This window comes from Jaculus jaculus, chromosome X, assembly GCF_020740685.1.
Source record: "Jaculus jaculus isolate mJacJac1 chromosome X, mJacJac1.mat.Y.cur, whole genome shotgun sequence".
NCBI lineage: Eukaryota > Metazoa > Chordata > Mammalia > Rodentia > Dipodidae > Jaculus > Jaculus jaculus.
This window is the reverse complement of record NC_059125.1, coordinates 49,388,857-49,410,665: the sequence shown is the minus strand read 5'-3', so window position 1 is coordinate 49,410,665 and position 21,809 is coordinate 49,388,857. Positions and strand designations below refer to the sequence as shown.

The 21,809-nt window shown below is 40.2% G+C and overlaps 1 protein-coding gene across 2 annotated transcripts in view; it reads left to right on the top strand.

Moving 5' to 3' along the window:
• Syn1 (synapsin I) overlaps positions 1–21,809 on the top strand; it is a 74,854-nt gene that overhangs the window by 12,522 nt on the left and 40,523 nt on the right. For both annotated transcript variants that reach the window (XM_004668815.2, XM_004668814.2), the window contains exons 4-5: positions 831–987; positions 1,875–1,964. In XM_004668815.2, coding sequence (XP_004668872.1) covers positions 831–987; positions 1,875–1,964 — 247 coding nt within the window. The remainder of the gene's footprint in view (positions 1–830; positions 988–1,874; positions 1,965–21,809) is intronic.

The window sequence follows — 21,809 nt, the reverse complement described above, 5'->3', positions numbered from 1 at the left end:
CAGAATATGGAGGAAAGAACCTTTCTTCTGAAGAGCCAAGGATCCCAGCAGGCCACAAGGCAAACTTTTCAATTATTAGTCATCAAATATTTGTTAGCATCTACTGCATGCATGTCAGGTGCTGCCCTTTGCACTTGGCACCCAACAAACATTTATTGAACAACTGTTTTGTGTCAAGAGGTGTTCTGCATGTTGAAGGACCTAGTGGTGAACAAAGCAACGCCCCAAGACAAGAACCCTCTTTCCTCACAACATGTCCTCCACTGGGACATAGGCAATAAACAAATAAATAAGAAAATGTAGACGTGCAAAGAAAAAAGCAGAATAGTAAAGCAGATGTAAGGCTTGTTTGATAATGGTGGGGTCTGAAATTTGTATAGTGTGGTCCAGTACCATGACAAGAAGTTGAGGGAGACCTCTAGAAGGTGCAGGAGAGATCCATGCAGGTATGGTTGGCAGGAGATAAGGGGCAGGGGGGTGCAGGCAGAAGGAGCAGCCCACACAGGCTCTGAGGCTGGGATCTGTTCTGGGCAGCATGTTTGGAAGACAGCTGGTAGTCTCAGAGACTGTGATCAGGGAGATGCCAGAGCTGAGTGGGTTGAGCTACTGACCTTTGTCAGACAGGAAAGCTGAAAAGGAATCACCAGATGGGGAAAGGGTGGGAACATGCTCCAGGCAGAAGGACCAGCTTGTGCATGTGTGCAGGAAAGAAACCACTTTGCAGTTTCTTGGAGCTGTGAAGACTTCGAAACTCAGTCTTGATTCCGAAGGGTGGTGGGGAACTTATGGGAGGGGTGTGCTCAACACTCCTACCCATGTTCCTCCCCCAGGTCTCTGAAGCCAGACTTTGTGCTGATCCGTCAGCACGCTTTCAGCATGGCACGCAATGGAGACTACCGCAGTTTGGTTATCGGGCTGCAGTATGCTGGAATCCCCAGTGTTAACTCTTTGCACTCTGTCTACAACTTCTGTGACAAGCCCTGGGTGGTAAGTGTCAAGGAAGGTTGCTATTGCGCATGGGACAGCTCATGTGTGCATATGTGAGCTTAGAGCCACTATGTGACTTTTGGAAAGTAAAATGTTAGAAGTCTAATGTGTTAGTTAGATTTCCTTTACTGTACCAAAGGTCTGACATAAACCAGTTTATAAAGAGAAAACATAACCAGAGCCTGGTGTGGTGGTGCACACCTTTAATCCCAGCACTCGGGAGGCAGAGGTAGGAGGATCACCATGAGTTCAAGGCCACCTTGAGAGTACATAGTGAGTTCCAGGTCAGCCTGGCCTAGTGTGAGACCCTACCTTGAAAAACCAGAAGAGAAAGAGAGAGAGAGAGAAGATGTAACCAGGCATGGTGGTGCACACCTTTAATCCTAGCACTCAGAAGGCAGAGGTAGGAGACTCACTGTGAGTTCGAGGTCACCCTGAGACTACATAGTGAATTTCAGGTCAGCCTGGGCTAGAGCGAGAACTTACCTCAAAAAAAGAGACAAAGGGTTTATTTGGGTTTACAGTTTTAGAGGTTTTAGTCTATGATGAATTGACCCAGTTGCTTTGGGCCTGTAGTAAGGCAGGGGCATCATGGTGGATGTGCAGGGAAGAAGGAAAAAGCCACTCCCCTTGTGACCTGGAAGTAAAAGAGAAAGAGGAAGAGACTGCTTGGAGGATGAACCGCCAGTGAACCAAAAGACATCTCACTAGGACCTAACTCTTAAAGTATCTACCATGTCCAAATATTACCACTCTGGGGAATAAGCATTCAATAAATGCTTCTTTAGATAACATTCCATGCCCAAACTATATAGCACTTGGGTTGCCAGCTTGGAGACTATTCTGAGGTAAAGAGCCCACTGATCCATGTCTCCTGATTCTCATAGTTTGCCCAGATGGTTCGACTGCACAAGAAACTGGGGACAGAGGAATTCCCTCTAATTGATCAGACCTTCTACCCCAATCACAAAGAGATGGTAAGTCTGGGGATTAAAGTGGGCAGGAGGGAAAAATCAGGACTACTACAATATTACCAATGGTTGCATCTTCAATGATATGATATCACAGTGTTGCTGGTACAAGCATGTGGAGGCATGAAGTTGCTCTGTGATAAGGGTTATATCATACGGGTTAAGTATCCTTTGTCCAAACTCCTTAGAGCACTAAGTTCCTCAAATTTCAGTTGTTTTTTGAATTTTGAAGTATTTGCAAAATAAGATATTTGGGATATGAAACCCAAGTTTAAACACAAAATTAATTTGGTTCATATATGCCTTATTCACAGAGCCCAAAGTTAATTTTATACAGTATTTTTAGTGAGCATATGTTTTGACTGCTACCTGCCACATGAGGTTACATGTAAAGTATTAAACTTGTAGAATCATGTTTATTCTCAAAAGCTTTCAGAATTTGGAACATTTCAAATTTTGGAATGTTGGATTGGGGATGGACAACCTGTACCATGAATTTTCTAATGGTTTCAAGTATGAACTAAGACATCGATCCCAGTATTTATCAAATCTTTTGCTTACATTTTCTACTCTTGCAGTATTCAAATGCATTTATACTGTAAATTGATAGAGTTAACATAGACTCAAGTTATGGTGTATATAGAAATCAAATAAATCATTGTTACTGATATGAAATATTCTTTCTGATAGAAATTTCACGCATATTTCAAACTCTCACTACCAAGAAAAATTGTCAGTAGCACTGTTATATATTAAATTATTTATAAACAGATTTAATTACTGATTCATATTATAAAACTAGCATTATAAGTTATCATAAATACTACCAATTATTGTAATTAATTTGAATTATGAATACCAATGTCATGAATTTGATTATAATTCCTAATAGAAATCAAATAATCAGCCAGGTATGGTAGTACAAGACTGTAATCCCCATACTTGGGAGATGGAGGCAGGAGAATTCCAAGTTTGAAGCTGGCATGGCTATATAGAAATCAAATAATCTTACTAGCCTCACCAAGATTATAGCCAGGTGTAATGATGCACACCTATATTCCCAGCACTTGGGAGGCAGAGGTAGGAGGATCGCTGTGAGTTGGAAGGCAGCCTGACTACATAATGAATTGCCTGAGCTAGAGTGAGACCCTACCTCAAAAAAAAAAAAAAAAAAAAAGAAGGGCTGGAGAGATGGCTTAGCAGTTAAGCGCTTGCCTGTGAAGCCTAAGGACCCCGGTTCAAGGCTCGGTTCCCCAGGTCCCATGTTAGCCAGATGCACAAGGGGGCGCACGCCTCTGGAGTTCGTTTGCAGAGGCTGGAAGCCCTGGCGCGCCCATTCTTTCTCTCTCCCTCTATCTGTCTTTCTCTCTGTGTCTGTCACTCTCAAATAAATAAATTAATTAAAAGAAAAAGATTATAGGCATTATTATGAATTGTTGCCAATATTACAAATTATAAGGGTCTGGTTTTTTTGTTTTGTTTTGTTTTTCGAGGTAGGGTCTCACTCGAGCTCAGGCTGACCTGGAACTCATTATGTAGACTCAGGGTGGCCTCCAACTCACAGCGATCCTCCTACCTCTGCCTCCTGAGTGCTGGGATTAAAGGTGTGCGCCACCACGCTCAGCTATAAGGGTCTGTTTTGAAATATATCCAAATACAAATCATCATTACTAATATCAAACATAACAAATAACAATTTATTACTACTCTTATGGACTACAGTTATCAATATAAGTGATTAGTATTTATGTTATGAATTAAGGTATAATTACTAAAATAAATCAAACTATTCATGTCGTATAAGACATTATAAGGCTGAGGAGGTGGCTCATCGGGTAAAGTACTTGCTGCAGAAGCATGATGACCTAAGTTCAGATCCCCACAGCCCACATAGACCAGATGGGAGTTGGAAATAGGAGAATCATAGAACTAGCCTGGTGTATGCAGTGGCAAACAATAGAGAACCTGCCTCAAAATAGAAGAGGAAAAGCCAGGTGTGGTGGCACATGCCTTTAATCCCAGCACTCGGGAGGCAGAGGTAGGAGGATCACCGTGAGTTCGAGGCCACCCTGTGACTACACAGTGAATTCCAGGTCAGCCTGAGCTAGAAGGAGACCCTACCTCCCAAAACCAAAAAAAAAAAAAAAGATGAAAGCTGGGTGTGATGGAGCACACCTTTACTCCCAGCACTTGGGACACCGAGGTAGGAGGATCGCTGTGAGTTTGAGGCCAGCCTGAAACTACATAGTGAATTTCGGGTTATCTAGGGCTAAAGCGAAACCTTACCTTGAAAAAAAAATAGAAGATGAGGATTGACACCAAAGGTTGTACTCAGACCTCCACATACACACCATGGCACATGCATGTCCCTCCTCCCACATATATTGTTATAGATACACATTATTGCCAAAGTTACAAATTAAAATTACTAATATATTGTTCCTAAAAAAATAATGTGGTTGGGCTGGAGAGATAGGTCAGCACTTAAGGCACTTGTAAACCCTAAGGACCCATGTTCAACTCTCCAGATCCCACATAAGCCAGAAACATAAAGGTGAGGCAAGAGCAAAGTCACACATGTCCACTAGGTGGTGAAAGTGTCTGGAGTTGAATTGCAGTGGCTGAGGCTCTGACATGCCAATTGTCTCTTCCTCTCTCTAAATGAAAATAATGTGATTAGCTGGGCATGGTGGCACACGCTTTTAATCCCAGCACTCGGGAGGTGGAGGTAGGAGGATCTCTGTGAGTTCGAGGCCACCCTGAGACTACATAGGGAATTCCAGGTCAGCCTGGGCTACAGCATGACCCTACCTCAAAAAACCAAAAAAATAATAATAATAATGTGATTAACACTTTAATTGCTATTATAATTACTAATATTTAAGTTCTAACTAATTACGTAAATTAAGAGTACCACGATTATGAGTCAAACTTTACTTACACATAAATAGTTATTGTTAGTCATACTATGAGAGTTTACAACCATTTTGCAAATTTTTACTGATGTTACAAATTATATTTATTTATATAAATAAAAATGATTAATTTTATGACCTAAATTACAATTAAATATCAGTGATAATCCAGTATTGGTACTAATATTGAAAATCCTGAATGTAGCACATATTATGGTTGTTGATACAAATTAACAGATCAAATCATTAGTTTTAAGGAAATTCAATATGTTTATCGTGATTATTATTTTACATTCTTTTTCTTTTTTGGGGGGCTTTTCAAAGTAGGGTCTCATTTTAGCCCAGGCTGACCTGGAATTCACTCTGTAGTCTCAGGGTGGCCTCGAACTCATGGCGATCCTCCTACCTCTGCCTCCCGAGTGCTGGGAGTAAAGGCGTGCGCCACCACGCCCAGATCTTATTCTACATTCTTTGAGCCAGTTCATCAGAATGCAATTAATAGCTTGGGCTCTGTAGCCAGAATTTCTGTATTGAAATCCTAGCTCCACAACTAGTAGCTACTTACTGTAGAGGTTATTTAAATGCCCTGTGCCTCATTTTACCCATCTTCAAAATGCAGATAACAGTATTTCCTACCTCATAGATTATGAGAATTAAATTACTTAATAAATGTAATGAGGTTACAATCCTGAGTCTGGTATAGTTTAACTGCTGCTTGTGTTGATAAAGCTCTCCTTCTCTTCCTATTTTATTGGTTTTGTCATGAAAAGATGTTGGACTCTGCCAAAAATTTAGCTGCTGATTAACACAATCATGTGGATTTTGTCCATTGTTCTTTGAATATGCTATATTGTATTAAGTAATTTTCAGGTAAATTATAGGTTCATAAATGTGTTTGTAATGTGTCTGGACACAGGCATTTGCATTACTGGACTAGATCTTGTTCATAGCATAAATCCTTTGTGGAACTCAGTATTTTGTTGAAGATCATGGTATCTGTATTCATAAAGGATATTGGCCTATAATTTTCTTCTGTCATGATGTTTCTAATTTTGGTACCAGGATGCTATTGAACTCATAGAATTCGACAGTATTTCCTCCTCTTCTATCTTTGGGAAAAATCAGTGTTATTTATTCTTTAAACATTTGATAGAATTCACCAGGAAGACATCCAGTATGGGCATTTGTTTAGTTTGGTTTTATTTGTTTTGTATTTTATTTATTTATCTATTAGAGAGAAAGAGGCAGATACATATAGAGATAATGGGTGTGCCAGGGCCTCTAGCCACTGCAAGCAACTCCAGATACATGTGCCACCTTGTGCATCTGGCTTTATATGGGTACTGGGAATCCAACCTGGGTCCTTAGGCTTTGTAGGCAGGTGCCTTAACCTTAAAGCCATCTCTCCAGATCCCTCCCCATTTTTTTTTAAAGTTTTTTTTTTTTTTTTATTTGAGAGCGACAGACACAGAGAGAAAGACAGGTAGAGGGAGAGAGAGAGAATGGGTGCACCAGGGCTTCCAGCCACTGCAAACGAACTCCAGACGTGTGCGCCCCCTTGTGCATCTGGCTAATGTGGGACCTGGGGAACCGAGCCTCGAACCGGGGTCCTTAGGCTTCACAGGCAAGCGCTTAACCGCTAAGCCATCTCTCCAGCCCCCTCCCCTTTTTTTTTGAGACCCTGGCTGGCCTGGAACTCATTATGTAACTCAGGCTGGTCTTCCTGAAATCCTCCTGCCCAACTTCTAAGAGATTGGGTTTATAGCTTCTTTGTAAGAAGATTTTAATATTCTATTTTTATTTAGTCTCTTCATGTATTACAAGTTTACTCAGATTTTCCATTTCTTTCAAGTAAATTTTATTTATTTATTTACCCGGTTTGTTTATTTATTTGGAGAGAGAAGCCAGGAATGGTGGCATGTGCCTTTAGTCCCAGCACTTGGGAGGCAGAGGTAGGAGGATCATCATGAGTTCAAGGCCACCCTGAGACTACATAGTGAATTCCAGGTCAGCCTGGGCTACAGCGAGACCCTACCTTGAGAAACAAAACAAAACAAAACAAAAGAATATTTTGGAATTTCAAAGGGGAAAGTGTGGGGGGTGGGGAGGGAGGGAATTACCATGGGATTTTTTTTTTATAATCATGGAAAATGCTAATAAAAATTTTTAAAATTAAAAAAAAAATATTTTGATAGGGAAAAAGAGGCCGATAAAGAGAGAAAATGAGTGTGCTAGGGCCTTCAGCCACTGTAAACAAACTACAGATGCATGCACCACTTTGTGCATCTGGCTTACATGGGTCTTTTGTTTTCCCAGGCAAATGTCTTAACGGCTAAGATATCTCTCTAGCCCTTTGAGTCAATTTTGGAGGTCTGTCATTCTAGGAATTTATTAATTTCATTTGTGATTTTTAATTTGTCATACTGTTGTTTATAGTCATCTCTTAGAATCCCTTCTACTTCTTCCATGTCAATAGCAATGCCTCCTTTTAGTCTTGATTTTAGTAATTTGAATTTATATATATTTACTTTTGTGTATATATGATGTGTGTTTCTATATGTGTGGGTACATGCATGGTAAGTGTGTGAAAGTCAGACAAGTTCAGGTATGGATCTTCCTTTACTATCCTGATTGAGGTGGAGCCTCACTGCTACAGATACCAGTCTAGATGGCTCATGGTCTTCTGGGGATTTTCTATCTCCACCTACCCTTGCTGGAGCAAAACTGGAATTACAGATGCTTGCACTACTGCACCAGGCTGTATTTGGGTTCTGAGAACCAGGTATTCATGCTTGAACTGTAAGCAATTTATCCACTAAGCCATCTCTCTAGCCCCTATGTCTCCTTCTTAATTAAAAACTTGTGAACTAAAAAAAAAAAGCTTGTGAATTTTGTTGATCTTTTCAAACAGCCCATGTTTTTCTAATTTAAATTTTTTAATTTTATTTTTACTTATTTATCTATTTGGGGGGGGGAGAGAGAGAATGAGCACACCAGGGCTTCTAGCCACTGCAAATGAACTCCAGATGCATGTGCCACCATGTACATCTGGCTTACGTGGGTACTGGAGAATTGAACCTGGGTCCTTAGGTTTCACAGGCATGCACCCTAACTGCTCAGCCATCTCTCCAGCCCATTTTTTTTTAATTTTATAGAGAGAGAATTGGTGTACTAGGGCCTCAGCCACTGCAGTGGAACCCCAGATGCTTGTGCCACCTAGTGGGCATGTGAGAGCTTGTCCTTGCCTCACCTTTTTGCATTTGACTTATGTGGGATCTGGAGATTTGAACATGGGTCCTTCAGCTTCACAGGCAAGCGCCTTAACCACTAAGCCATCTCTCCAGCCCTTACAATATTTTTATTTATTAATGAGAGAAAGACAAGGAAAGAAAGAGACAGAGAGTGGGTATAGGCTTGCCAGGGCCTTCTGCCACTGCAAATGAACTCCACACATATGCAGCATTTTGTGTATCTGGCATTATGTGGGTACTGGAGAACTGAACCTGAGCCATCAGGGTTTGCAAACAAATACCTTTAACCACTGAGCCATCTCTCCAGCCCTCAAACAACCCATGCTTATTTCATTTTTTTCTCTGTTATTCCTCTTTTCTCTATTCTATTTATTTCCATTCTATTTTTTAATAATTTTTTTTCTATTTATTTAAGAAAGAGAGAGACAGAGAATGGGTTTGCCAGGGCCTCTAGCCACTTCAAATGAATTTGAGAGGCATGTGCCACCTTGTGCATGTGCATGGGTCCTAGGGACTCCAACTTGGGTCCTTTGACTTTGCAGACAAGTGCCTTAACCACTAAGCCATCTCTCCAGCCCGCTGTCTTTTATCATTATTATTATTAAATTTTTGAGAGAGAGACAGAGAGAGAGAAAGACACTGAGAGAGAGAATGGGAGTACCAAGGCCTTTCAGCTGCTGTGAATCAAGTCCAGATGTGTGCACCCCCTTGTGCGCATGTGTGACATTGTATGTTTGCATTACTGTGTGTCTGGGTACATGGGACCTAGAGATTCGAACATGCATTCTTAGGCTTCTCAGGCAAGTGCCTTAACCACTAAGCCATCTCTCCAGCCCTCTATCTTTGTAAGAATCATCTCCACTTTCATTCTCATTGCTTCTTTTCTTCTCTTTTGGCTTTGGCCTTAGTTTACCTTAATTGGCCTTAATTTCTTAAGAAGGAAGGTTAGTTACTGATATCTTCTTTTAAATATAGATACTCCACCCCTCTACTAATGGGAGTATGTCTCAATAAACCCTCATAAATTGAAAATATCATAATTCAAAGGGGGCTTTAAGTAGGCTGGGGATATAAGTCAGTGATGGAGCACTTCCCTAGTAACATGAAAGGCCCTAGGTTCAGTCCCACTACAAAGTCCCCACAAAAATGTCCATTTAAGATACTTAACCTACCTCATACCATAGATGAACCTAGTTTACTCTCAACATTCTCAGAACACTTATATTAGCCTTTAGTTGGGCCAAATCGTTTAACATAAAGCTTATTTTTAGTAAAATATTGAATACCTTGTATATACATACAGATAGGCATTTATATACATGAGGGAATGCAAAAACACAAAATACATTATCAAAATTGCTGTCCATACAATGCACTGTACAGTATCATTGCTCACCCTCATGCGTGCACTGCAAAGAGTTCAGTACTGCATATCATGAGTTTGGGAAAAGAATGAAATTCCAGGGCTGGAGAGATGGCTTAGTGGTTAAGTGCTTGCCTGTGAAGCCTAAGGACCCCGGTTCGAGGCTCGGTTCCCCAGGTCCCACGTTAGCCAGATACACAAGGGGGCGCACGCGTCTGGAGTTCGTTTGCAGAGACTGGAAGCCCTGGCGCGCCCATTCTCTCTCTCTCCCTCTCTCTTTCTCTCTGTGTCTGTCACTCTCAAAAAAATAAATAAATAAATAAAAAATTTAAAAAAAATTAAAAAAAAAAAGAATGAAATTCCAAATCCACAGTACAGTTTCTACTGAGTGAACATCGCTTTTAGACCATTGTAAAGTCAAAAATGTCCAAGCCAAACCATTACAAGTCCAAAACCATTTTCATAGGCATAATTATGAATTTTTCTCTAAACACTAACTGCTTCCCTTAAGTCTTGGCATGTTGTCTTTTCATTTTCATCCATCACAAAGTTTCTTCTCATTTACCTTGTGATTTCTTCTTTCATTTATTTGTTACTTAGGAATATGGCATTTACTTTCTACATATTTGTTAAGTTCCCAAAGTTCTTTCAGTTGGTGGTTTTAACTTATATTTTATTGTATTCAAAACATAACTTTAGGTGGCGCACGCCTTTAATCCCAGCACTCGGGAGGCAGAGGTAGGAGGATCGCCATGAGTTCAAGGCTACCCTGAGACTCCATAGTGAATTCCAGGTCAGCCTGGACTAGAGTGAGACCCTACCTTGAAAAATAAAAAAAAAAAAAAACGAAAAACATAACTTTATTCTATTTCAATGCTATCAATTTTTAAAATAATAGTAATAAGCTGGACATGGTGGCAGAGGCCTATAAAATCTCAGCACTTAGAAGGCTGAGGTAGGAAGATTATGGATTCAAGGACAACCTAGACTACCTAATGAGTTCCAGGCCAGGCTGGAGAGATGGCTTAGCAGTTAAGGCATTTGCCTGCAAAGCCAAAGGATCCCGGTTCGATTCTCCAGGACCCACATAAGCCAGATGCACAAGGGGGTGCATGCATCTGGAGTTCATTTGCAGTGGCTGGAGGCCCTGGTATGCATATCCTCTCTCTCTCTCTCTCTCTGCCTCTTTCTCTCTCTCAAATAAATAAAATACATATTTTTAAAAAATGAGTTCCAGGCCAACCTGGGCTATATAGTAAGACCCTGACTCAAAAAAAAATATTGCTTATATTTAAAACATATATCCATGATGTTATGTGGCATATATATATATATATATATATATATATATATATATATACACACACACACACACACACACACACACACACAATAAAATAATCACTAAACTTATCCCATCTCACATATTTGCATTTTTGTAGCAGCCTAAGGTAATATTTACTTATGGAGTATTAAAACCCCTAGTATAACATTGGTAACTATTGTCTTCATATTGTATATTAAATTCCTAGAAGTTTTTGTCATTTGTATCTGCTACTACTCTGTGGTGCTAGGGTTTGACCAGGGCCTCACACATGCTGGGCATGGCACTCTACCCTTATCTGTTACCATGTATTCTCTGAGCTACATTTCCCCATTCTCTCACTTCCACTTATTGATGACTATTCTTTTACTCTCTATCTCTATATATTTGACTTTTTTAAAGGAGTCTGCAAGTAAGTGATATCATGTAATATTTTTCTTATATGAGGCTTATTTCACTTAGTATAATGTGCTCCAGGTTTATCCGTGGTATGGCAAATGGGAGCTCTCCTTTGGTTAAGACTGAATGACATTCTGGGCGTGCACACACATACACACACATCATATCACATCACATCACATTTTCTTTATTCACTTATCTTTTGATCAATATTGTGGCTATTATAAACAGTGCTGTGGTAGACGTAGAAGTGTGGATAACTTTATGATGTAGCAATTTCATTTTCTTTTTTAAATATTTTATTTATTTGAGAGAGAGAGAGAGAGAGAGAATGGGCACATCAGGGCCTCCAGCCACTGCAACAAACTAACTCCACATGCATGCACCACCTTGTGCATCTGGATTACCTGGGTACTGGGGAATTGAAACTGGGTCTTTAGGTTTCACAGGCAAGCACCTTAACCGCTAAGCCATCTCTTCAGCCCTCGTTTTCTTTGAGTACATATTCAGGAAAGAAATTGGTGGGCTTCTTTGAATTACTTTAGGAACTTATATACTGTTTTCCTTGGGTACACAAATCTACATTCCCACCAACAGTATGAAAATCTTTTTCTCAACCCTCTTACCAACATTTTTTTAAATCTTGACTTATTGTGAGGAACCATCCCAATGAATATGAGGTGATAATCTCATAGTGAATTTGATTTGAATTTCCCTGATGATTAATGAAGTACCTTTTCATATATTTGTTGCCCATTTCTGTATTTCCTTTGAAAATATGTCAACTCAGGTTATTTGCCCACTTTAATTAAGTAATCATTTTCTACTATTAATCTGTATGCATTCTTTATACATTTTGGTTACTGGCCCCTTATAAGATAAATGCTTTGCAAGTATTTTTCCCCTAATCCTTACTGCCATTTCCTTTTTTGGTTGTTTCATTTGAGATGTAAAAGTCAGTCCTTTTACTTTTATTGAATTTGTTTTCGAGTCTAACATATAAACTGTCCTGGAGAATGTTCCATGTGCACTTCACAAGAATGTATCTTCCATTGCTGTATTTTTACCTCTACTACAGTATGGTCAAGTCTTCGCTCTTTCTTTGTTAATCCTCTGTATATTTATTTTATTCTATTTTATTAAGTAGAAACTTTTTACAGACTCATCATGTGTTCATACCATTTCCCTCCTCCCTAGCCCCATTCCATTGAGGGCCCTCATCCATGGGGTTGTGGGTTCTGAGTTGTGAGAGCATCAGTCAGTTTGTAAGAGCCACGGGAAGGGAGGGAATATCCAGAGGCATTTTATTTTATATCATTTAAATATTTTATTTATTTATTTGCAAGAGAGAGAGAAACAATGAGCATGTCATGGCCTCTAGCTACTGCAAACGAATTCCAGGTGCATGTGCCACCTTATGCATCTGGCTTTATGTGGGTACTGGACAATCAAACCTGACATGTGCCTTAACCACGAAGCCATCTCTCCAACGTGATTTTTTTTTTTTTTTGAGACAGGATCTTGCTACATATTAGCCTGGTATCCACTATGTAGCCCAAGTTGACCTAAAAGGAGAGATTCTCCTAAAAAGGAGAGTCCTGCCTCAGCCTCTGTTTTTTAATGTTTGTGTGTGTGTGTGTGTGTGTGTGTGTGTGTGTGTGTGTGTGTGTGTGTGTAGCAGGAACTCTTGCCACTACAAAGAGACTCTAAATTCATGTGCCACTTTAAGCATCTGGCTTTACATGGGTACTGGCAAACTGAGCCAGCAGGCTCTGCAAGCAAGTGCCTTTAAATGCTGAGCCATCTCCCCTATCCCCTTTTTGGCCCAGGCTGACCTAGAACTCATTCTGTAGTACAGGCTGGCCTTGAACTCATGGAAATCCTCCTACCTATCCTCCTGAATGCTAGGATTACCAACATGTGCTACCATGCCCATCTTCCTCAGTCTCTTCATTGCTGGGATTATAGGTGTGTACCCCATGCCTGGCTTTGGTTTTATCCATTTTAAAGTGGGGTATTAAAATTTCCAACTATTGCTGACTTGTGTATTTCTTTATCCAGTCTTCCAGGTTTTGTTTTATGTATTTCAGACCTGTTATTATGTACATGTGTTTTATTGTTACATATTCTTGATGAATTAACCCTTTTTATTTTATTTTGCTTTATTTTATTTTATGGAGGGGGAGAATTGGCATGCCAAGGCCTCCAGCCACTGCAATCGAACTCCAGGCACATGTGCCACCTTGTGTGCATGCGTGATTTTGTGCATATGTCATCTTGCACATCTGGCTTACGTGGGATCTGGGGAGTTGTACATGGGTCCTTAGGCTTTGCAGATAAGCACCTTAACCACTAAGCAATCTCACCAGCCCTGGATTGACCCTTTTATGAGTATAAACTGTTCTTTATCTCTAGTAACATTTTTTGTTGTTGTTTCTTTTTAAGGTAGGATTTCACTCTAGCCCAGGCTGACCTGGAATTCACTATGTAGTCTCAGGGTGGCCTCAAACTCATGGTGATCCTCCTACCTCTGCCTCATGAGTGCTGGGATTAAAGGCATGCACCACTACACCCAGCTTTCTAGTAACAATTTCTATTTTAAATTTTGTTTTATCTGATATCAGCATAGCTATTTCAGTTCTCTTTTTATTATAACTTACATGGTTTTTTTCCCCACCAATTCATGTACATCTTATTGAATCTAAAATGTGTATCTTGTAGACGGAATATAGTTTAGTTCACGTTTTTCATCCTTCTTGTCTATCTCTTCCTGGTTTAAATAAAGCATATACTTATTAATATTTTCAGGCTGAGAGAAAGAGAATGAGAGAGGGGGAGATATGCATATCAGGGCCTCTAGCCACTACAAACAGACTCCAGGTGTATGTACTACTTTGTGCATCTGTACTAGGGAGTCAAACCTGGGTAGTCAGGTTTTTTTAAATATTTTATTTTTATTTATTTATTTGACAGAGAAAGAGAGAGAGAATGGGTGTGCCAGGGCTTCCAGCCACTGCAAACGAACTCTAGATTTGTGCACCCCCTTGTGCATCTGGCTAATGTGGGTCCTGGGGAACCGAACCTGGGTCCTTTGGCTTTGCAGGCAAATGCCTTAACCACTAAGCAATCCCTCCAGCCCAGCAGTCAGGTTTTTCAAGCAAGCATTGTTAACTGGTGAACCATCTTTCTAATCCCCATGTTATTTGTGTTTATTTTGTTCAAGGCTCTAGCCCAGGCTGACTTCACTATGTAGCCCCAGGCTGGCATCAAACTCACAACAACCCTCCTATCTCAGCGTCCCTTGTACTGGGACTAAAGGTGCACACTACCATGTCTGGCTTCTCTTTCCTGTTTTTATAAATATGTTTTTTATATTTATTTGTGTGTGGATAAGAGAGAGAGAAGAAGAAGAGAATGGGCACACCAGGGCCTCTAGCCATTGCAAACAAACTCTAGATGCACGTGGCACTTTGTGCATCTGGCTTTACATGGGTGCTATGGAATTGAACTTAGGCCAGCAGTCTTTGCGAACAATAACTTTTAGCTGCTGAGATATCCCCTCAGCCCTCTTTCCTATTTTCATTTATTTTTTGATGTGTAGCATGCACAAGGCCCTGGATAAATAAATTTGCAGTAGCTTTACTGGGAATTGCAGTTGGCGTCTTAATTTATAGAACTCTAAGTAAAATTAATTTCAATAGAAAAAAAAAAAAACCTTTGCCTTTATATAGCTTTAAAGCTTTATTCACATGCCCTTTCCTTATGTTATTATTTTCACAGAAATGACATCATTTTTTTATTTGCTTTTTGAAGTAAGGTCTCACTCTAGCTCAGACTGACCTGGAATTCACTATGTAGTCTCATGTTGGCTTCAAATTCAGAGTGATTCTCCTACCTCGGCCTCCCAAGTGCCAGGATTAAAGATGTGTGCCACCACACCTGGCACAAATAACTTATTTATGCATTTATATTGCATGTCCATGAACACAAATATACTTGTTTCTTGCATAGTTGTCTTTTAAATTGGGGAAGAAAAAACCTATACCAAATCGAGCATAGCATTCATATCATCATTTATATTTACCTGTATAGCCAAACATGGTAGCACATGCCTATAATCTCAACACTTGGGATATGGAGTTAGTACTAACAGGAGTTCAAGGCCAGCCTTGGGTACATGAGACTCTATCTCAAAAAATATGTGTATTGAGCCAGGCATGGTGGTTTATACCTTTAATCCCACCACTTGGGACGCAGAGGTAGGACAACTGCTGTGAGTTCAAGGCTACCCTGAGACTACAAAGTGAATTCCAGGTCAACCTGGGCTAGAGTGAGACCCTACCTTGAAAAACCCAATGTATGTGTGTGTGTGTGTGTGTGTGTGTGTGTATTGAGCCAGGCATGGTGGTGCACACCTTTAATCCCAGCACTAGGGAGGCAGAGGTAGGAGAATCGCTGTGAGTTAAAGACCAACCTGGAACTACAAAGTGAATTCCAGGTCAGCTTGAGCTACAGTAAGACCCTACCTCAAAAAAAAAAAAAAAAGGCTCATGGAAAGAAGTGACTAGAGTACTGAGTAACATCTTGATCACACCTTCCAAGGCTCAGGGTCTAATGCGGAAGAGGTGGTGGAAAGAATGTAAGAGCCAAAGGAAGGGTAGGACTCCTTACAATGTGCTTCCTCCAGACATAAAGTGGCCTGGATATCCATGACCTCATAGTGCCTGACACTACCTACACAAGACCATCATAAGAGGAGGAAAAGATCATGACATCAAAATAAAAGAGAGACAGAGAAGGGGAGGGGATATGAATTTCAAAAGGGAAAGTGGGGGGAGGGAGGGTATTAGCATAGAATATTTTTATAATCATGGAAAGTGTTAATAAAAATTGAGAAAAAATAATAAAATAAAATAAAAATAAAAATAAATGGCTCAGTGGGTATGAACATTTATTTGCCTCACAATGCCTCACAATGAGGACCTACAGGGGCCTAATTGTTCCTGAGTACAAGTCCCCAGTGCCCATGTAAACATCTGGACATGACCACACATACCTATAACCCCAGTCCTATGGAGAACAGAGACTGGAGACTCACTGCTTAACCAGTCTGACAATTAAAAAAAACAGCAACTCCAGGTTAGGTGAGAGACTCTGTCTCAAGGAAACAATACAGATAAGTGAAAAAAAAGAGGACATCTGCCACTTTCCTCTGGCCTCTGCACATGCACACATGCATGCACATACTGCACAAATTCCATACTACACAACTGCACAAATACCCCCTAAGAGAGTTAAATAAATAAATAAAAGACTGTTTAAAAAAAAAAACATGCTACGGGCTGGAGGGATGGCTTAGCGGTTGAGGTGTTTGCCTGCAAAGCCAAAGGACCCAGGTTCAATTTGCAGGACCCACGTTAGCCAGATGCACAAGGGGCGTACGCATCTGGAGTTCATTTGCAGCGGCTGGAGGCCCTGGCGCGTCCATTCTCTCTCTCTCTCTTTCTCCCTCTTTCTCTGTCAAATAAATAAATAATAAAATATTTAAAAAATATGTAGTTACCTTTAGAGGTGATATTTATTTCTCCATGCATATTTCAGTTATTATTAATTGCCATTTCATTTCAGATTGAAGGACTGCCTTTAATATTTTTCTATAATAGATGTCTAGTTATTAATTATTTCAGTTTTTATCTGATAGTAGCTTGAGGATTTTTTTTGTTTTGTTTTGTTTTGGCTTTTGGTTTTTTGAGGTAGGGTTTCACTCTAGCCCAGGCTGACCTGGAATTCACTATGTAGTCTCAGGGTGGCCTCGAACTCACGGTGATCCTCCTACCTCTGCCTCCCTGGTGCTGGGATTAAAGGCATGCCACCTTGCCCTGCATTATCAGATAATATCTTAATTTCTCCTTCAATTTTGATAGATAATGTTGCTGGGTATAGACTTCTTGGTTGGCAGGCTTTGTATTTCAGCATTTCACTGTTGTTTCACTGTCTCCTAACTTCCAACATTTCTAATGAGATAGATGCAGTTGCTAATGTTATTCAGAATCCTTTGTGTACTTCTAATACCATCAAGATTTTCTCTTTGTCTTTCATAAATTTGTTTTTTTTTTAATTTTAGTTCATTTTTATTAATTTATTTGAGAGCGACAGACAGAGAGAGAAAGAGGCAGATAGAGAGAGAGAGAGAGAGAGAGAGAGAGAGAGAGAGAGAGAGAATGGGTGCGCCAGGGCCTCCAGCCGCTGCAAACGAACTCCAGATGTGTGCACCCCCTTGTGCATCTGGCTAACGTGGGTCCTGGGGAATCGAGCCTCAAACCGGATCCTTAGACTTCACAGGCAAGCGCTTAGCCGCTAAGCCATCTGTCCAGCCCTTTCATAAATTTGTAATGCATCTGTGTGTATGTGTGTGTGTGTTTACTTTATCTTACTTGGAGTTCAGTGAGTTTCTTTTTATTTTTTTTCTTTTGGGGTTTTTCGAGGCAGGGTCTCACTCTAGCCCAGGCTGACCTGGAATTAACTACGTAGTCTCAGGGTGGCCTCAAACTCATGGCGATCCTCCTACCTCTGCCTCTCAAGTGCTGGAATTAAAGGCATGTGCCACCACGCCTGGCATAGTGAGCTTCTTTTAATTGATTAGTTAACTAATTTGCAAGCAGAGAGACAGATAAAGACATAGAGAATGGGCATGCCAGGACCTCTAACCACTGCAAACAAATTCCAGGTACATGTGCCCCCTTGTGTATCTGGCCTTATGTGGATTCTGGAAAATTGAACTCGAGTAGTTAGGTTTGCAGGCAAGCACTTTAATGGCTGACCCATCTCTACAGCCCTCAGGGGGCTTCTTGAATGCATGTATTAGGTTTTCTTTTTTAATCAAAATGGAGGTTTTTGGTCATTATTCCTTGAGATATTCTTTCTTGTACCTTTTCCTTACTCCCTTCTCTTTTTTGGAATCATAATATGTGTGCTGATATGCTTAATGGTGTCACAGATGCCTCTAAGATTCTGTTCATTTTGCTTAATTTTTTCTGTTCCTCAGATTGGATAATCTCAATTTAATTTTCCTCAGGTTCACTAATTCAAATCTGACATTTCAAATCTACCATTGAAGCTTTTTAGTAAATTTTTTGGGGGGTTGGGGTTCAAGGTAAAGACTTCCTCTAACCTAGGCTGACCTGAAATTCAATGTGTAGTCTCAGGGTGGCCTCAAACTCATGGCGATCCACCCTCCTCTGCCTCCTGAGTGCTGGGATTAAAGGTGTACAGCCCATGCCTGGCTACTTTAATGAATTTTTTATTTCAGGTTTGTGCCTTTCTATTCCAGAATTTCCAATGTTTTAAATAAATTTTATCTCTTTATTGACATAATCTATTTATTAGGATAACATTTCCTTACATCACTGTTTGACTTCTCTGAAGGCTAGTTGTGGTAACATATGATTGTAATCCCAGCATTCAAGAGACCGAGGCAAGGGAACGGCCACAAGTTTTAAGGCCAGCTTGTGTTATTGGAACTTTTAGGGTTAGAGCTTAGGCCCTGGAAGCCCTAATAACTTATGCTTGGCCACCTATTCTCAATTAAAAAGACAAGTAATAGTGAAAAGCAGAAAAAGGAGATCTAAGATGACCACATTGGGAAATGGAACAGGAGATTAGTGACAATCCAAGTCCATATTTGGGGTCTTGTCATGAGATTTAGATTTAAACAAAAGTCAAGAAGCATGCAAAACTAAGCAGTCCTGGTTAAAGTGTAGTCTTGCCCATCTTTGCATGTCACATACTTTTTGTTGTTACTGGGCATCTTATTAATATAATGTAGTACGTAGTACCTTTGGGAGTCAGATTTCTTCAGGGTTTTATTTTTATTATTTTAAGAAATTATTACTTTACTCATTACTATAAGAAATGATTGGGGGGACTGGGGAGATGGCTAAGCGAAGCCAAAGGACCCAGGTTCAATTTCTCGGGACCCACATAAAGCCAGGTGCACAAGGTGGCACATGCTCCTGGAGTTCGTTTACAGCAGCTGAAGGCCCTGGCATACCCCCCCCCCCATCTATCTTCCTCATTCTTTCTCTCAAATAAATAAATAAATAAATAAATAAATAAATAAATACAAATCAAAAAATATTATTTTGGGTCAGGCTGGAGAGATAGCTTAGTGGTTAAGGCACTTGTCTGAAATGCCAAAGGACCCAGGTTCAATTCCCCAGGACCCATGTAAGCCAAATGCATCAAGTGGCACATGAGTCTGGAGTTTGTTTGCAGTGGCTGAAAGCCATGGCACACCCATTCTATTTCTCCCTCTTCCTCTCTCTCTCAAATAAATAAATAAATGATAAAATAAATATTAAAAATATTTTGGAGGTGTTTGTGATGCATTTGTACGCATGCGTGTGTGTGTACATGTTTGTAAGTGTGGACACACACGTGCCGCAATGCACATGTGCAGGTTAGAGAACAACTTTTGGGTTGGTCCTCGCCATTCAGGGTCTCTCGGTGTTCACCGTTCTGTTTGCCAGGGTAGCTGATGCATGAGCTTTCAGGAAATTCTCCTGTCTCCGCCTCCCTTCTTGCTGTAGGTATGCTGGGATTACGGAAGCTTGCCACCGCTTCTAGTTTTTCTTGGAGTCTGGGGATCTGAATTCAATTACCCAGAATGGTGCGACCGTTGCTTTATTCACTGAGCCAGCTCTGCAGCCCTCTATTGCTTTTTTAGTGAGTTATGAGCTATTTCTTTAAAGTCTGTATTCTTCATCTTGTGTCCCAGTTGAAACCTGTACTCTATTGTATAATGGTCAGCTAATGACTAAACTGATATTTCTCCCATCCAGGTACTAACCAGGCCCAATCATACTTAGCTTATGAGATCAGGTCCATTCTAGGTGGTATGGCTGTAGACTGAGAAGATATTTCTTTTTCTTTTTCTTTTTTTTTTTTTTTACTTATTTTCAAGGAGAGAGAGACAAGTTGGGAGCACAGGGCCTTTTGCCAATGCATGTGCCACTTTGTACATCTGGCTTTATGTGGGTATTGGGAAACCTAACCCCAGGCTGAACCTCAGGCTTTGCAAGCAAGTGGCTTTAACCTCTGAGTCATCTCTCCAGTCCTTAAGCAGATAATTCTTCCTTTCTTTTTTTCTTTTTGAGACAGGGTCGCACTACGTAGCCCAGGTTGACCTGAAACTCACAATCTTGTCTTGGCCTTCTGAGTCATGGATTACAGGGATATGCCACCATGCCAGGCCAGATGCTTTCTAAACATCTGGAACATCAGACTTTGTTAATGGGCTCTGTGTACGTGCTGGGGCATGCCTTTAATGCTTAGGCAAGTTGTTTACAACTTTGCCTTAACCTTCATTTTCTGCTTGTATAGAGTTTCAAGGTCAGATAATTCTCTTGGAATAGGGCCTTGGAGAAACTCCAACCCTGCTCTGTCTCATCCAGTGGTTGCGAATGTTAAAAGATAAAATTACAATAATTTAGTGTAATGATTGTTTAATTGGTTTTATTTTCAATACTAGAATCAGGAACACTTTATTCCATGTAATAGAATAACTGTTCTGATGAGCTGAGCAGAGAAGATTGATATGAAAGGACTGAAGAAAGCAGAAATAAAGAACAAGTGAATTTGTTTTTGTCAGAAGAGTAGAACCATAGAAAAATAACTGGGTCAAGGTTAGAAGGACAGCTCAGCAGTTAAAAGTGCCTGCTTATGGGCTAAAGAAATGGCTTAGTGGTTAAGGCACTTGCCTATAAAGCCAAAGGATCCAGGTTTGATTCCCTAAGACTCACGTAAGCCAGATGCACAAGGGGGCACATGCATCTGGAGTTCATTTGCAGCAGCTGAACGCCCTGGCACACCCATTCTCTTTCCTCTCTCTCCCTCCCTGCATATTTCTCTCTCTCTCTGTCTCCCTCCCTCCCTCCATATTTCTCACTCTCTCAAAAAATAAAGAAGAATAAAAAATATTTTTTAAAAAGCACCTGCTAACAAAGCCTGATGGCCTGCATTAGATTACCCAATACCCATGTAAAGCCAAAGCACAAAGTGGCACATGAATTTGGAGTTTGTTTGTAATAGCAGGAGGCCCTGGTACACCCATTCTCTTTTTCTCTATCTCTCAAATAAATAAAAATCTGGTTAAATAAGGTTACTTCATGTTAACTTTTGTTTTAAATATTTATTTATTGTCAGGCATGGTGGCGCACGCCTTTAATTCCAGCACTTGGGAGGTAAAGGTAGGAGGATCACCATGAGTTCGAGGTCACCCTGAGACTACAGTGAATTTCAGGTTGGCCCGGGCTAGAACAAGATCCTCCCTCAAAAAAAAAAAATCTATTTTATTTATGTATGATCCTTATACAACCACTTCCTGAGTGATGGGATTACAGACATGTACTTCCAAGTGTGGTTTTATGCAATGCATAGGGTTGAACTAGGAACTCTGTGCTTGTTAGAAAACTGAAGGCTAGGGTTATAGCTCTATCAACTGAGTAGGTTTTTTTTTTCTTTTTTTTTAATAAAAATTAAAACAGAGGCACTTCATTATCATGCCAAGTTAAAAATAGCCTGCATGGAAAATTTAATTAT